The sequence below is a fragment of the Ascaphus truei genome, chromosome 3 (assembly GCF_040206685.1).
Source record: "Ascaphus truei isolate aAscTru1 chromosome 3, aAscTru1.hap1, whole genome shotgun sequence".
In the NCBI taxonomy this organism is placed as follows: domain Eukaryota; kingdom Metazoa; phylum Chordata; class Amphibia; order Anura; family Ascaphidae; genus Ascaphus; species Ascaphus truei.
Genome location: NC_134485.1, coordinates 365,722,898 through 365,741,162, shown reverse-complemented (window position 1 = coordinate 365,741,162; position 18,265 = coordinate 365,722,898). Strand labels below are relative to the sequence as shown.

Sequence of the window (18,265 nt, the reverse complement as noted above, 5' to 3'; positions counted from 1 at the left end):
TCGAGTGGTTGCAAGCAGTGAAAACATGATCAACTCTATATCACATTGATAGCAGGGCACTCACAAACATCCTCACATTTGTAGCCATTCTAGAGGCGACTGCCATAGACTGGTTTCTTGCTGCTAAGCCTATGTGCTCATCTGTGGAATCTTTTTTCACTCTAATGATCTTGGTCCAAAAGAGTCTTCATTAAGAAGACATTCACATCACAAAACATTTCCATAATAGGACCAATTTCAGGGGGATCTGAGTGGACTTCATTGGTACCGTATGACCTTGTGATTTCTTAAAACGCAAGGCAGTATGGCAATGCTTATGGATCACCTGTTCCAAAAAATATGTAGTAATAATAGTCAGTGTGGATAATTTCCTGCCTCACTCTAGGAACATTGGACAGGTATACAGGATCGCTGACAGATTTCTGGAGGCCCAGGACTAGAGTTTAAGCCTCCCCCCCCTCACTCCCCGCGTTGGCGAGCATGCGAGCCCCCCGTCCCCTTCCACACCTCCTTACGAGCCTTCTCCTCTATTTCCCCCCTTCTCCCCATGTATTTCTCTCACTCTTCCCCCCACTCTTCCTCACTCTCTCCCCCCACCACTTTTTTATTCCCCCACCACCGTCATCCACCACCTCTCTCCCATTACACTCTCCCACCCCTTCGCTATCACTCAACTATCCCACTCACTCAATCCCACCCCCTCAATTCCCCCTCCTCACACTCATTCCCTCCTCCTGCCCTGACACACAATAAGTACCCCCAACAATACCCAATACCCCCTCCCCACACAAACTAAATACAATACTCCCTCCCCACACAAAATAAATACAATAATACCCTTCCACACAAAATAAATTCAATACCCCCCTCCCCATACAAAATAAATACAATAAGCCCCCTCCCCGTACAAAATAAATAAATACCCCCTCCCCACATAAAATACAATACCCTCCTCCCCACACAAAATATATTACTCCCCACACACACACAATCCAATAATACCCCTTCTCCACACACACAAAATAAAACACACACACTTTGGGGATGTTCTCAGGCCGCTGGTGATCCTACTCTCCCCAGCTCCTGTGGACTCTCTCCCATGCTGAGCCTCCAGCAGGCCTACCTGCCTTTCTCCCCCACACCGGGCCTCTCTCTCCCACCGATGCGCACTGGAAGCTAGGCCCGTCCGGAAGTCGGATCCAGCTTCCGCTGCGCACTGGTGAACGAAAGAGGCCCCGCACAGGGGAGAGGCCCATAGGAGTTGGGCAGAGCCGGGGCTTGGTGGCAACCAGAGCCCCAGTGGCCAGATGCAGAAGTTGGGCCTGACCACTGGCCGGGCCCAACATCAAGCATCGGCTGGGTGGGCCCCCTGTTGCTGCCGGGCCCAGGACTCTTGTTCCGGCTCTCCACCCCTGTCGGTGGCCCTGCAGGAAGAGTACATCAGATGCCTTGATATCAGCATAGAGCATAACTAGTTAACTCCTATAACCACTGAATTTATTGAAACTCTAAGATTTTATTAGACCAATTTAATAAAATTAAATTTTCAGTGAAAAATATTATTGTAACAATGCAGCGTTTTAAAGCAGACCTTTTGAAATGAGCACATTTTAATATCTTCCCTTCATTTATACAGCTTCCTTCTTAAAACTAAGAATGCATAAGTACTGTATAATTAAACCACTATGCAATCATGCACCTACCTAGCAATGCAATGATGATATAACTTTTGGAGGCAACGTCAGATTTGGGGGGGGGGGGAGGAATATTTTCATAGCAAACTTTAAGACTGTATAATTACATAGGCCGCTATTGTGTTAACATTTTTATCAGACTGATATATTTGTCCCAGCTCACTCTAAATGAAATATTTGCAGTGTAAATAAAGCGTTGTCTGTTTCCTTTTTAGGCTTTGTACCCCTTGGTAACATGTCTGCTTTGTGTCAGTCAAAAACAATTTTTTCTAAACCGATGGCATATTTTCCTCAACAACTGCTTGTCAAACCTCAAAGTAAGAACATTTTACACTTGCTATTCATATGATCAGTCCTCTCTCAGCATTACTCAGAGCCGCAGGGATGTGTAGCTTGTGTATTGGTTTATTTATTGTTACAGATGTAAAGAAAAAAATAATATTTAAACTAAGAGTCAAACTATTTGCTTCGTGAAGCAATTTTGATGTCTGCATTTATATATCAATTGCTAATATGCTGACGTAAGTTTGCAAATGTAAAAAACAGTACAAATTAAAGTCGTCAGATGTAATATTTTTGGGACAGAATAATTTTGAGTAGCAATAATATAATAGTAACAATTGTAACACTACAGTACAGGTAGAAAACAAATGATTAAATAGTAAAGTATGATTTATTGATGTTTCTCTCGTTCTAGAATAAGGATCCCAAAATGGCGCGTGTTGCACTGGAATCTCTGTACAGACTACTGTGGGTGTATATGATTCGAATAAAATGTGAAAGCAATACGGCTACCCAGAGGTATTTCTAACATTGTATACAGTATATAATACGGGGAATTTTTGGCAGTGGACGCCAACAGCTGCGATGATTGGAAACTACATGCAGGTTGTTTATTTTGAATTTCTCAGTTGATTCTAAGCAGCAGTTTGTCTTCATGCAAAAACAAACTGATGTTCCCTGAAAATGAGCACACAGCACTGTATTGTGATGCTTGGTGTCTCTATCGATTTGTAGTCCCTTTTTTCTTGGAGAAATTAAAACTTCAACATGATGTTGATATTTTTTATATCTGCCTCTACTTGCCTCTAATCCAGTGGTTCTCAAACCTTTCCTTAATGGGAGAACCAATTATAGCCTATTCATGTGCATGCACCTGGTCATTCCTAAAGCCGTAAACTTATTTGGGCTGGTTGTCCCCATGTAGATGATTTCCGTCCACTCTTCTAATCAATAATAATCATACAGCAGCAAAGTCCTTTTCCATGATATGGTTTTATCTATTACTGCTTGGAAGGACTCAAATGAGATTAGGTGTGTGCTGTGGGGGGTTAACAGCTGTAATTATTGGCATGACCCAAAGATTTGCTTTATATGTGCAGGTACTTACAGTAATATCACAGCAGGGGAGTCACATACAAATATTTCATAAGCCCAAATTGTGCAGGTGCCCCCTGCCATTTACAGCTGCTGAGTCTGACCCTCCTAATGCCAGCACCTGAAGCACTTTTACTCTACTGCACACATTCACTATTACACACTGATACACATACTATACAATACAGACACACTAAAGCCATTGAACACACAGCACTGATGTTCTGACATTGTGAGCCTTTGTTATATTGCTAATACGAGTGCTACACCCATGTACAGTGTGCTCATTTTCAGGGGGGCCATAACATGTAATGCGGCTTTCATTTCACTTGTGAATTTTCTTTGCAATCAATTAGCTCAATCTACACAACGATAACTATTTTGTGCACACTTTTCTAGAATTAGAATTTGCTATTGATAGCCTAAATTCTAGGTTTTCCACACGACATACAAACGAAATAATTTAATTTTCCAAATTTTATTTGCTGTCTGTAACTATTTCTACAGTCGATTTCCTCAGCCAGACTTAGATCTCGACCAACTATGTATATATCCATTTTAAAGTTCTCTTTTTTTCTTGAACAATCCCTTCAGTAGAAAAGCCTCTCTGAGTGATCACATACTGTAGGTCTTTAGCACAGGCATCCCTTTTTTAATACCAAAAACTATCTAAAGTAAAAAAAGAAATTACTTTTTTATAGCAGAAAGACGAAAGATTTTGAGAAGTTAATAACGAAAGGCATTTGTGACAAGTATTCTGGTGGGTAAGAGATGGGCAAGATGTCTCTTCCAGAGTGTATGTAATACAATAATATATATATATATATAATCAAAAAATAAATAGATGATACCGTTCTGTGGCTAACGAAATGCTTTTATTTGTGCTCGCAGAAACGGTATCATCTATTTATTTTTTGATTATTGAAGCTCGGCTAACACGGTACTGATACCTCTATATATATATATATATATATATATATATATATATATATATATATATATATATATAACATATGTATGGAAAATATATTAGACCACTACATCAAGTAAAATGGATCAAAAAGAACGTCTCTTTCTTTTTACAGCCGCCTCACAACCATCGTTGGAACATTGTTTCCTAAAGGTTCCCGCGGTGTGGTACCACGGGATATGCCTCTCAACATCTTTGTTAAGATCATACAGTTCATTGCACAGGTACAGAATGAAACTCCTTTACATGAACAAAACTGTTTCCAACAATAAGATATGTGATTGTCAGAATTGATGTTCTATCTTTGGAGAAGGATACCTTTAAAGTTTCTAATCTAAAAACACTCAATTGTGTATCAAACCAGAAAGACACTTGCATAACAAATTGTACTAGTGTTTTGGAATTTCTTCTCTATCTCATAAAAAAAAGCCTCAAAATGTGGCCACAATGTGTTCCTAATTTAAGTTATATCTAGGGTTGGGCGAAACTGTCAAAATCCATTTCCCGGTATTCCGCAGAATTTTTTTTTAATAATAGGATCATTGTTTGCGGATTATGAGAGAGAGAATCCCTCCCCCTGGCCTCCTTTAAATCAGACCACTTCCACTTCTTGGTTGACAGTTTAATGTTTCTTGTGGAGCACACCTGAGATATCTGTGAGGTACGCTATTAGCTACATATGTGACCAGTGAGCAGCTCAAAAGTATGATGTGACAGTTATGCCCATCAGCTGGTTTAGCTCACACTGCTGGAGCTGTGGTCTAGAAAAGCAGTGGTTGTGGGGTCTAGTCCTGTTGGGTTTGACACCATTTCAGGCATTAGTTTGGTGCATTAGGCTTATGATCAACTCTGTATAGTTGGTATGAAAATCCTTTTAGGAAGTGTGGGACAGGACTCCTTTAAATATACTTTGCATATCTCCCTGCCAGGTATCTCAGGTGTGCTCCTTTTTCAGCACAGGCATATCTCCCTAATTTATTTGGAGGGACGCTTCAGGGGCTATATATATAACTGGCATCGCTCTCGCTCTCTCTCTCTCTTCTGGCTCTCTCGCGCTCTCGCTCTCTCTTGCCCCCTCTCTCTCTCTCTTTCCCTCTCACTCACTCTTTCCTTCCCGCTCTCTCTTTCTTGCTCGCTCTCTCTTTCCCGCTCGCTCTCTCTCTCTTCTTCTCAATCAAATCAAATCAAATCAGCTTTATTGGCATGACGAAAGAACATTTCAGTATTGCCAAAGCGTGCAATCTCTCTCTTCTTCTCAATCTTTCTCTTCCTCTCAATATTTCTCTTCCTCTCAATATTTCTCTTCCTCTCAATCTTTCTCTTCCTCTCAATATCTCTTCCTCTCAATATTTCTCTTCATCTCAATATTTCTCTTCCTCTCAATATTTCTCTTCCTCTCAATCTCTCTCTTCCTCTCAATCTCTCTCTTCCTCTCAATCTCTCTCTTCCTCTCAATCTCTCTCTCTAAAAATTAGTCTGGGAACAAATTGTTCTTTGCCCCTGAAAAAAGAAATCTGAAATTGCGGATTACTCTTTTGGACCACATGAACCGCAGACCACATGAACCAGCCCATCAGAGGTGGATCCAAATATGCAAAAGAATATTTCGCCCATATCTAGTTATATCTCCAGTTTACATGGCTTGTCTTTATTTTCTGAAAAAATAGTAATTATGAACCAGTACATTTGAAGAAGACATATTTGAGGTCTTCCAGGTTTTGTGTACCACTATATCTATGAAGAACCATTATGTTGGTCCACTGAAATGTATCACAACCAATAAAAAGCCTCTATGTATTGACACATTTTAATTTCTTTTAAAAAAAATGACCATTCTAACTTCCTTTTTTCAGGAACGTCTGGATTTTGCAATGAAAGAAATTATATTTGACCTTTTATGTGTTGGAAAACAAGCAAAAGCTTTCAGTCTCAACCCAGAGGTACTGTAGATCTGCATTTTCTGTAAAATTAAGTTCTGAAAATGCAAAGGATATTTAGTGCTTTTGTTTCAATGGCAATGTACAATAAAGAAGGGATTTCTCTATGTGATAAATATGGTACAGTTTGCTTGCTTTGCACTAGTGTGCTTTAGTTTTGTAATTGTTGAGTTTCACCATGTAGCCTCCAACTTGTTGCAGGTTTTCAAATCAGAATCAAATCAGGCGTAGTGCATTTTAATGATTATATGAACCCGTTTTTGATTGTCATGACATCACAAAGACAATGTGCTGTGCAACAAATCATGCAAGTGGATAGACATGTAAAGTATCTGCTCAATGATAATACAGTACGCCTGAGAACATTGTTTGTTTAGTAATAACTGTTAAAACCAAAAATACCCTTCACAGGGGAGGGGTAAAAGACCCCTGGTTAGCACACAACTGCTAGTAACAGTGTCTCATATAAGTGTATCACTGATACCCAGATTGCTTATACCAGAGTAACTGTATGAGAGCTCTGATGCCATGTGGGGCGAGTGCCTAATGGATATGGATATGGGTGTAGGTAAAAAATTTACTTTTAACAAATTGTGAACTAAAATAATCGGAACAATCAGAGATGATATTTATGAGAGATGACTAGATGTGGAAGAAATATGTGAGAACTAATCAGTGGCGCAGCTGGAGTAGTCGCAGAGTCAGCAGCCACGTGAGACTATTCTGATAGCATTTAACAGAGTGGGGCAGATGGAATAACACACCTAATGTGGCTAAAAATCTTGTGTACGAAAAACATTGTGTCTGTTGCTAAAGGGAATATAGTAACCACTTTAATGTGCTGTATACAATATCAACCAGGATAAGTCACTATGGTATAAACTGATATTGTTGCAATTCTCATGATTGCTCCCAATTGGTATTTGCATGGCGTAATGTTTTTCAGCAGCGGTTCCTGGGGACCCTTGACTTCCCCGGGCATCCCGAAAGGCTTCCCAGCAATTTTCAGGTCATTTGAAATCTGTACCAAATACAGAAGAATTTACAATGCATCTGATCTCTGACGCGCTATTAGAGAGGGTTTGGGTTTCTTACAATGCATCTGATCTCAGACGCGCTATTAGAGAGGGTTTGCGTTCCTTACAATGCATCTGATCTCAGACGCGCTATTAGAGAGGGTTTGCGTTCCTTACAATGCATCTGATCTCAGGCACGCTATTAGAGAGGGTTTGGGTTCCTTACAGTGCATCTGATCTCAGACGCACTATCGTAGGGTCGGGGTTCTATACAATGCCTCTGATATTAGATGCGCTATTAGAAAGAGTTGAGGTTCCATACAATACATCTGATCTCACACGTGCTATTAGAGAGGGTTGGGGTTCCTTACAATGCATCTGACCTCAGACGTGCTATTAGTGATCTGTATACGCAGTTAAAGACCCCAAAATTGGTAAGAGTAATTAATTATAAAATCCCTTTAAGGTAAAGACAGAAAAAGTAATGTGCTATTTGATGCTATTGATTCAGCAGATGATCAAAGCTGTAGTGATTAGATCAATAAAAAAAGCTTTCTCCCATCATTTACTCCCTGAAGGTACTAAATGCTAGTAGCAGAGGGGCCAATTTCAAAATAATGTCATGTTATTTGCCCTGATTTTATGGAATCTAGGTCATGGTTTGAGGTATACCAGGCAGCATTGTCCATTAAATGGCATTTTTTACATTGTATTTTATGTGCCTGTTTCCTGTGCGTGTGTATTATATATATATATATATATATATATATATATATATATATATATGTATATGTATATATATATATATATATATAATACACACACACGCACAGGAAACAGACATATATTGTGTGTATTATATATACACACACACATCAGATCTAGCCATTCTAATGTGCCCCGCAGCTGGGGATTGCCAGGGAAAACAGACCTTGGGGGTCCTTGGCACAGGGGGGGAAGTCATTAGCTGCTCTGGCTGGGCCCACGCAACATGGGAGCTTTACACCTCAGCCGCAACGGCAACTTGCACCCCCCACGGAGGTCTATATCTCCGGAAGCAGGGGGTGCATGGAGTTTAAATTGATGGGGTTCACCTCGGAGACGCCCGCTTCAATACAGTATTGAAAAATTGATTTAAAGGACAGACCGGAGACTATAAGAGCTGCTCAGGGAGACACAGAGAGAGGCAGCTTCTCTCTGGGACTCCTCTGTGCAGCTCTTACAGACTCGTGGCTGACTCAATAGGATTAACGCTGTTGGGATCCCATTCAGAAGCAGAGATCCCTGCTGAGTTGATCCTCCCGGGCTGATTTCTGCTTTCTTGGATGCGATCAAGCCCCGGCCCAGCTGTATTCTGGCCCTCGTACACTTTCGCAGTCACTGAGGCAGTACGTTTTGCTTCATCTGTATATTTGGGGCTATATATTTGTATAGCAGCCTATTAGTATTTTTTTCTAAGCGATACATTTCTTAATTTATTTATCCTCACTACTCGGATGACCAACAGTCTCAACTTGAGGCATCAATCATATTCTACATAATGTGATATTTCTATATTTTTCTACACTGTATTTTGTTATCTCCTATTCTTTTGGACATGCATGGTATGCTAGTTATAGAGAGTATACAGGCTCTAGAACTAAAGTGGGTAACTTTTTCCAGAACTCTTTCTTACTCCCTGTTTTCCTTTTGGGAAGATCAATAACACCATCTGCACTATAATAAAGTAGATTGTTTCTGGTTAGCACCCAGGGTTTCTACACTACTTCTTGGATGGCCTCTCTTGATAATAAAAAAAAAATTACTATGTTTTTTCAAATCATTGGAACAACTTGCAAAGATCATTTTACACTTTGTGTATATTTGTATTCACCTTAAGCATGTTCAGACACTTTTCTGCTTTAAAACATTTATATTTTTGGTAATTACGCTTCCTAGCTTGGATGCACTAATTGTTCTTGACGTTTTACTGTGCTATGAAGCCCCTCTCCCCTGGGGTGCGATAACTTATACAAATGGCAAGGGATTTTGTTCTATTAGTTCCCCTTCTATTAATTGTGAAGATACTTTTGTTGTAGTGCTTGCTAACCTCTTTTTGTGAATAAAGCTGCTTCTGCAATCCTCCAATTAATGCTTTCTATTTTTGTAGAATAAAGAGCCCTGTGGTTTTGTGGGATTTATTATTTTACCCTTTGGAGTTCCAGCCTTGGCAAATCCTCTAACATGATTAAATAAGTGTTGAATTAGTAAAGATTTAACAACTCACAATGGTAATCCATGTATATCTGGTAACCCCAGTGTTAACCTGCTATGTAGATTTAGGAAACTACTCTTGGAAGCACCACTCGCTGTGATGCCTGGGTAATGTACTGCAATTAGGCAGCTCATTTTTAAACACGCTCTTTTTTTTTTCTTCTTACGTGCAGAGAATGAACATTGGTTTAAGGGCCTTTTTGGTAATTGCTGATAGTTTACAGCAGAAAGATGGAGAACCCCCCATGCCAGTAACTGGAGCCATTCACCCATCTGGTAACACACTGCGAGTGAAGAAAACCTACTTGAGCAAAACACTCACGGAAGATGAAGCTAAAATGATTGGTGAGCAATATCTTTATAGCCAGCTTATCCGATTATCTGCCCTTTGTCTACTCAGTATAAAAGCATGCTTATCAGTGCTGATTGTCTCATCATTGTGGCGGTCTTCTTTATATTAAGCAATACTATATTTAAAATATAACTCCTTAATGTTAGTACATCTTTCAAGAAACATTTTTTTTTGAAGAGTTAAAAATATAACCTCTCCGGAAACTGAATGCTGTTTTACTTGTTTTGTACGCTATATGTCATGCACGCAAGCGTTGAAGCACAAGAGATCTGGAATTACTATGCTCCGTACTCTTGTGTGAAAAACAACAAAAGCAGTTCTGACATGTTGCGGTGGCATATAATATCTATTACAGCGTTTATCATTGTAATCTGTGCCTTTTATGTGCAGTGTATTCTCAGTTAATTGCAATATCATTGGAAGTGGCATGGAACCCCATGTGCAAATATTGCTACCCACCTTGCATGCTCAGTGTCGCGTTTTTTCCTTCATGTTGGTACCTTCGTGTTTAGTTCCCCTGCAGCTTGCCAGCTTAACAAAACTAGGCAGCATTGACATACAGTATCTGTTTCTTACTCCAGAATACTGAAGAAGAGCATAAAGGTAGCATTGTTTTCTGCATAAGGGGTACCCGTTAGGGAACCAACAGATACTGAAAATATATTGAATTGGAGCCGTTACCATCTCTGATGGTTATTTAATCATTTAAGATACATTTATTAGATTGGAAATTGTATGAACAAGAGCATGAGTACGGAGACTGAAAGTCTGAGTAACAAATAGTTGTTCAAACATTTTGCACATGTAGCGAACTTTGTAAATTTCACACTTTTTGGTTCAGTGAAAAAGTTCACTTTGTGCCAAAAGTCTGCTTAACGCTGAGTGAATGAGCAATTGCATGTTTACATTCAATTTAATTACTTTTTGAAAGTACGTTAAAAAAAATTTTATGCAGTTGCAGCCCTGTTATTTTACCATTTTAAAGATGCAAAATATAGAACTTTGAAGAATGTCGCCTGATTCACTAGAATGTTTGCTGGCAAGAAAATAATTTTTGGAAAGTTTTGTCGAAACAGCATCACAGCGAATCTAGTCAGGTTCACACATCCCTAGTAACAAATATCACAGTATGTGCAATACATGCTGCTTTCGTTAAAGATGCACTGAGTGCTGTACATTTTTTCTTTATGTTATCTAAACCTGGAGTCCTCCTGACCTGAATCGTGCTGGTTTCAGCTACAAGGATCCCTTGGTTCCTGAGATATTTAAAGCTGTTTCCCTCCAGGAGGATGTTTTTTATTTATTTTTTTACCAGAGGTAGCAATATGGCCGCAGTGGTATATGAGCCTCAATCCAGCCATCAACAAAAATGCCTTGGGACATAGACTTTCTAAGAAGGGATTCTGACATCTAAAAAGCAATGATACAGATGCAGCTATGTACGTGTATCCGAACACTGCTTTGAAAAATCTGGGGCAATCTCCCAGTAATGCTGCAACATTTCTGTGACATTTCTGCAGAAAGACTAATGGCCCATTGGATTAACACAGCCGGGATCCCTGGTCAGTTTCAATGGGACTGCCAGGGACCCCCGCTGTGTTAATCCAATGGGCCATTAGTCTGTCTGCAGAAATGGCACAGAAATGTTGCAGCATTACTGGGAGATTGCCCCAGATTTTCCAAGGCAAGTGTTCGGCTACTCGTGGCTGCACCTGTACCTCAGAGCAGTGGGTGGTGTGGTTCAGCATGTGAGGGCTCCATGATTCAGATCATATAATAACATGCTGCTAGTTAGGAGCTCAAACGTTACTGCAGAAAGAATGCGGTAAAATCCAAAGTGGTGTTGATCATGGCTGAGTGTTTTTAAGCAGCTTCTAGAAAATCACATGGTCTGCTTTCTTCAATAATACCTGCAGACAATGTTTTAACACTAGCATTTCTGAAGAAAAAAAACCCAGAATGATTTTGAATTCAGGAAAGGCAGCAGACTGAAAAAGGCAAAGTTAATGCAACTTGTTGCAATATGTGTTTGCCTGGTTATTTGAAACTGCCACCTCTAAAGCTACATCAAGTTTAGTGTATCAAGCAATTCAGATTTGATTAAAAACAAATGAGCTCAAATTCCATCTCTGTTGACCTCTTTACAAATAAGATTTTCCTCTGATTCTGCGTGATGACTGATTATTTAACATTTTCGTTTACATTATTCAAAGTGCTATTTATTTCTCACCAGGAGTACATGTGCTGAAGGTCATTTATAATTGCAAAGTGAATGTTGTACAGTATGTATTCTGTGTGCTTATTCTTACAATCTAAGGACATCCATCCATGATTGAGCACATTAATATGTAAAGCTTTACACTACATGGCAAGTGTTTCCGCAGTAGTTTTGAAACTGATGGACACCTAGAAACTAATACCCAGTCTGGACAATTTCCATACTTATTGTATGTCAGATCACATTTGCTCACTGACCTTTATTTGGTTGCATTTAGTTTCATTAATTTATTGTCCCCATATCGGATGAGTTCACTTATAACAATATGCTGACTTGTTTAATTACTTTATTATAGCTAAACACAGAGACAGTCTTGGGCAGACTAAGTTGACAGTGCAGTTGCTGAGGTTTTCAGTCCGTGTATGAACAGTGTTCTAGGATGTGTAAGAGAGAAGCCTTTCCATTTAGTTGTGTGCCTAACGTCCTAATTGTATATGTGTGTCTTTTCTGGACAAGTGGCAAAATTATTAACACGTTAGTAATTATTTATTTGTATTCTTTATTCTGAACTCCTTAACGTATATTGCTGAAAATATTGGAAAAGTAGAAAGCTTTATTTGAAACAAATTAATATGGTATATACAGAATATGCTTTATATTGTCATATTCTTTGGTAATTGTGTGACGCGGCTTTTTGTCTAATAGTGGGTGTGTGGAACCATAGAAAATTAGGATATGTTTCTTTGTTGTTTTGTTTTTTGCTCAAATGTGATTTTGATCTTGTAGGCATGTCATTATATTACTCCCAAGTACGAAAAGCTGTAGACCACATTCTGAGGCATCTTGATAAGGAAGTGGGGAGATGTATGATGATGACTAATGTACAGATGTTAAACAAGGAGCCCGAAGATATGATCACGTGAGTATTTTCTGTCACTTGCGTTCAACCAAAGTTGCCACAGTAACTCCAATGTAGGAATGCTCTTTTACAGTTTTCTATTTAAAATGAATAGTGGTAATACTGTAGGTTAGGGGTGGTAAACTCCAGTCCTCAAGGGCCACCAACAGGTCAGGATATCCCTGCTTCAGCACAGTTGGCTGTATCAGTGGCTCAGGGTCAACTGTCTCTGTTGGTGGCCCTTGAGGATTGGATTTGGCCACCAAGTTGACTGTAGGTAGTCAAAGAGGAAAAAAAGAAAGCAAGCACTCAACTGGAAATAGACAGGACACAAATTCAATGTGGTATGTCAGTCCACCTTACTGACTCTGTTGCAAAGTGGACACAGCAGCTAGATATCTAGGTATCATCCATATAGCATGCCATCGACCGGATAAAGTACTATCCCACTGCTGCGTCTTTCTGTTAGTAATGGCAGTAACTGTACCGAAACCACAAATAAAAAAGCTGTGAAAAGAAACTGGAGAGTCTGCTTACATGATAGATCTTACACGAACAGATGAAAAACAAAAATGATGTTAACAAATCTGGTCTTTATTATGTACAAAAAGGATAAAATAAATGTTCAATCAGACCTGATAGTCTGTTAGATAAGCAAAGCTTCCCATCATTGCTACATTACACAGCAAACACAAAGCTGCAATTAAAACTGCTTTTCTGGTCAACCTCAGCCTGAGGTTCAGTTTACCGGCAAAAAAAAAAAGATCAAATAATTCCAAAAATCTTTTTGCAGCCTTGTTGGAAAATATGATGTGTTTCTATGATAAAAGTTAAACAATCGGACCATATTTGTTAAGCAGTGCTAAACCAACAGGCATCTTCCGACCTGTTCAAGTGAATGGGGTGCAAGCTGCCCTAAGGCTTGGCACCACTTGGCAAATATGGGCCTGAGTGTTCAGACATGTAGTAGGAGGGGTGTAGTGGGTACGTCACTCGCTTAGATGAAATGCAACAGAATGGAAATAAGATCAAAACCAACATAAAACTATTCAGGAAGTCTTAAAAATACCCACACACACAGATGTAGTTAACCGTCTTGTCTCTGGGGCTGCTTACACCCATGGGTCACACCACCCAGGTAGAGGCAGCACCGGAAGAGTAACGCTGAGGGGGGGTCTCATTCAGAAGTATGGACTCTTGCAGTACAATTGAGTCAGACCCACCCTCCGGCACTGCAGACCTTTGCTTCTTTGTCCGTGGCACCGGGGACACTGAATCTCGCTACATCTGTATATTATATTAAAGAAATTAGTGCTAGTTAAAAAAAAAGGCACATTTTGCACTCATCCAATAAACTGATTAAATGCTCAGGTGGCATTTCTTCTACAGTTTATCTTTCTAAATGTATGCTTTTGTGTAGCTTTTTGATTCAACAGCACCTGCATACTAAGGTATTTTGCTGAATTGCAGCTGTGGATGAAGTCCATTAAAATGGTATTTTCACTTAGGCTATGCTATGGCAGTTGCAGCCTGTTCCTTTGGTATCGCAGCTCATGAGAACATATCTATCAAAGTAAACAAATCAGACTATTTTAGCTCATTTACTGTACTGAAAACTTTCATTGCAAGCCAGTAATAATGTATTTATCTTCAAAGTGTGCACTTCTCTGTGATCTCATGTACCGTTATAACATTTCAGTGGAGAGCGGAAGCCAAAAATTGACCTTTTCAGGACTTGTGTAGCTGCTATTCCTCGGCTACTTCCAGATGGGATGTCAAAACTTGAGCTAATTGACTTACTTTCAAGGTACAGTACGTGGATGGGGCGAAATAAAGTCTGTGTGTGTATTATCGCTGTTTGGGACTTGTGCCAATCTAAGAATAATTCAAGGATAAGAAATATGACATAAGCCACATAATGTAGATTTACTGGCAATGACTGACCTTGAGCAGCCTCGATCATGTTTTTGCTGCTAATGGTTCTATGTACCAAGAGCTACAAGTAACAGATTGAAGGCTCTCCCAAGCATGTTATACTGTTCTTATTATACTAGCATTTGCTAATTGCCTATTGTACCTATTTTTAGTATCAGTCTTTTTTTTAGCCTTACATTGTAATAAAATATGGAATCCAAGTGCCTTATCAATTATAATAACAATATATACTAGTGTATAAAATGTCAAGCATTTATTTATAATATTCGAATTTCCTAAGTGCAGATTAACCTTTGTCATACATAAAAGACCTTTTAATGTTGACTCAAGAAAACGTACTGACAAGAATTATATCCCTTCCTATGAAATACATTGCTGTCCACTTCCCTACCAAGTGTTTATTATAGCGTATTCAACTTGGTCACTACTTGTCGGTTTGTTACATGTACAGTGTTTATCAATATAAATATGACTGGAAGTGTTATTTTTCATCTTCTTTTGTTTCTACTTTCTTACCCACAGACTATCCATCCACATGGATGATGAACTGCGACATATTGCACAGAATTCTCTGCAGGGCCTTCTTGTTGACTTTGTGGATTGGAGAGAAGATGTATTATTTGGTTTCATTAATTTCCTGTTGCGTGAAGTTAATGATACGCACCAAACGCTTCTGGATACGTCTCTCAAATTGCTGCTGCAGTTGCTCACCCAATGGAAACTTGTGATACAAACCCCAGGGAAAGCTCATGAGCAGGCTAGAGTTAGAACATCTGAGGTAATCGTTATACTGTACAAAAGAGCACGGATTCACAATGTTCCCTCAGTTCTAACACAACTGTTTGTCATGTCAGTTGCAATACACAGTATATCGTTCATGTTTAATGCCTTTACAATGTTTTAAACCCGTTATGATATACGCTTGTCAACCCTGTGTCAGGATTTTAATGCAGTGTGAGCACTCGGTTTTTCTTTGCATTTGTTTTTTTTGTGATATTTTTCTGTTGTTTTCTTACCGATTGGAGTGCACGGTTTCCCTTTTTGATGATGTATAGTCGATAACTGTTTACATTGTGAATCAATGTCATCAAGATAGAAATGGTGATCATGGATTGAAAAGTAGTGCAGGATAACAGTTTATATAATGAGCCACATTGTTTTGTATAAACTCTCTAGCTTTAATATTACAACAGGGCATTTTATGTTACCAAAAAAGGTGTTCGAGAGATGATCACCAAAAAAGATTCCCAGTTAAGTTGCACTCAGCCTATTGTTTATTTTTCCTTATAATTAAACAGTAGGTGTCTTAAGGTTATTTATATTTCATAAACCCCAAGGAGATAAGTACATAGGGAAATATTAACATTTAAAATCATTTTATTAAACTCATCTATCAAAAATAACCCCAAATAAACTATACTATATTAAAATTCTTGCTTCTCTCATCCGGATTTTGAACCAGAGACCTCTTACCATAAAATAATATAATTATTCCAGTGAATAACAGACAGCTGGAACATTATTGCTTGGGTAAGGGCTGCACATTGGGATCTCACTTAGACTTAAGGCAGTATGGGAAATGATTGAGGACTTAGAACCATTGACTAAGGGTACAGTGGCTGTTGAGTATTGACTCACACATGGGAACCTACAGTATAAGACAATTTAAGAGAAATGCTGCACACTTCAAAAAGAAAAATAATGATACAGTTACCGGTGCTCCAGTGTTTGCACGAAAGCCTGCGATCAGTCCTGAACAGATGAACAAAGGGACATAGGGCACAACGGGTTTAGCAAATCAAACTCATTTATTGTTGGCTCAATAAATGAGTTTGATTTGCTAAACCCGTTGTGCCCTATGTTCCTTTGTTCATCTTAACCTACAGTATAACACATTTTTTTTTGCTGCTTCTGATTGTTTCGCTGGAAACAAATCAGCCAAGGGAGCACGTCAGCTGTGCCTGTGCACTGTGGCAGATAAAAGACTCGAGAAGGAGTAGGAGGGGGTGATGAATATTCCCATACTGATACATACCCAGGGCAAGCTGCAGCACCACCCTTGATCCTACTTCCAGCCCTCATGTGAGCTCTTCTTAAAAAAACAACAAAAAAAACAAGTCTCATTGTGGAATTCAAATGTTGCTAATTAGATCACAAGAGCATTAACACAGAAGTGTTGTCTATGCTGCCTCTTTTTATAAGCTAAGTGGATAGCTTTATGGAAGACCATTGGAATTGCAGCTCTCGAGATACAGCGGCTCTAAGTTTTGATCTGGCACTCGTTTGGTACAACTGCTAACTTGAATCTTATTGTGTCCTACAACTCTAGTTGTTTGCCATAATGCCATCTATCTGTAAATTAATTATTAGAGGATACTGCACCTCCACTGAACATCACATGGGTTTGGCACGCTGGTGGCACATGTGACATACATGGACGTTATCACTTTTTTGCTTGTTTTCTTGGGAAGATTGCGATTGCCATTTTCTGGGACAGGTGCACATGATATGAATTGAAGGGTTTGCTACACTAGCGAAATGCTAAAGGTTAATATCCAGAGGGATGGATACAAGATGCCACAGACTGCTTGAATGAAGAAACTTAATCCTGCTTTTCATGCCATTAGTTTTAGGATCATATTCAATAAACTCTCTATCGCTGTATTATCTTCATTAATTTGAATAGGGCTTAAAGCAGAAAAACATGCTAAATCTTATGGTGTTTTTTAATAAGTCAGTTCTGTAGTATTAGATAATACTTACTACATTTTTTAAAATTATTATTCCACTCTTAATGCCATGTTTAATGATTTTTAAAGCATGCCTATGTCTATCGGAGGCTTTAGGACACCTCCCAAGCTGTGCAACATCTTTGCAACACTTTCCTGTCTGTGATAATTTGATGTAAAATGTCCTAGCAGTTTGAGCTACAAACTATAACTATAGTCAGTGGTTGACAAATCACCAAAAAATCTACTCGCCACACAAAAAAATCTACTCGCCACCTAGTACCAAACGTGTGCTGCTTGGGCCAATATTTACTCGCCCAGGGGTTAAATCCACTCGCCCAGGGCGAGAAAATGTATAGGTTTGTCGAACACTGACTATAGTAATATAGTAATATAAAGATACATTGTAGCTGCTGAGTCACAATGACTGAAGGATTCATTGAAACTGAAAGGCAGCTATTAAGTAGTCACACAATCAGTATTTTGACAGATGTATAACAGGAGCACCAAACGATTGCCAGTTTAGGTAACAATGTAGAATTATACACTCACATGCTTTACATATAGAAATAAGATAAAAGGGGGAATGTAGTATTGCTGCTTTAAGGCTTCTTGAGCAAGGGGGAGATTGTTTCACAGTATATTGAATAGGGGCTTGAAATCACCTGTTGTATACAGATCTCTTTATATTTTGCAAAAGTACAGTATAACCCTATTCAATGTGCTGTGAAGTTATCTTCCCCTCGCTCCAAAATATTTCAGCCAAATTCAAATCAATAACTGTTCATCCCAAGGGCAGTACAAATGACACTGGGGTCATTCCTTAAGGAGATTTCACCAGCAACAGAGGAAAGGTTTCTTTACAGTAAGGGCAGTTGAAATGTGG

The 18,265-nt window shown here is 39.1% G+C and overlaps 1 protein-coding gene across 7 annotated transcripts in view; it reads left to right on the top strand.

Annotated features, from left to right (window-relative positions):
- Positions 1-18,265, top strand: part of FRY (FRY microtubule binding protein) — a 423,242-nt gene that overhangs the window by 284,244 nt on the left and 120,733 nt on the right. For all 7 annotated transcript variants that reach the window (XM_075592149.1, XM_075592144.1, XM_075592143.1 and 4 more), the window contains 8 exons: positions 1,910-2,011; positions 2,392-2,495; positions 4,157-4,265; positions 5,895-5,981; positions 9,421-9,592; positions 12,604-12,736; positions 14,415-14,522; positions 15,173-15,428. In XM_075592149.1, the coding sequence (XP_075448264.1) occupies positions 1,910-2,011; positions 2,392-2,495; positions 4,157-4,265; positions 5,895-5,981; positions 9,421-9,592; positions 12,604-12,736; positions 14,415-14,522; positions 15,173-15,428 (1,071 nt within the window). The remainder of the gene's footprint in view (positions 1-1,909; positions 2,012-2,391; positions 2,496-4,156; positions 4,266-5,894; positions 5,982-9,420; positions 9,593-12,603; positions 12,737-14,414; positions 14,523-15,172; positions 15,429-18,265) is intronic.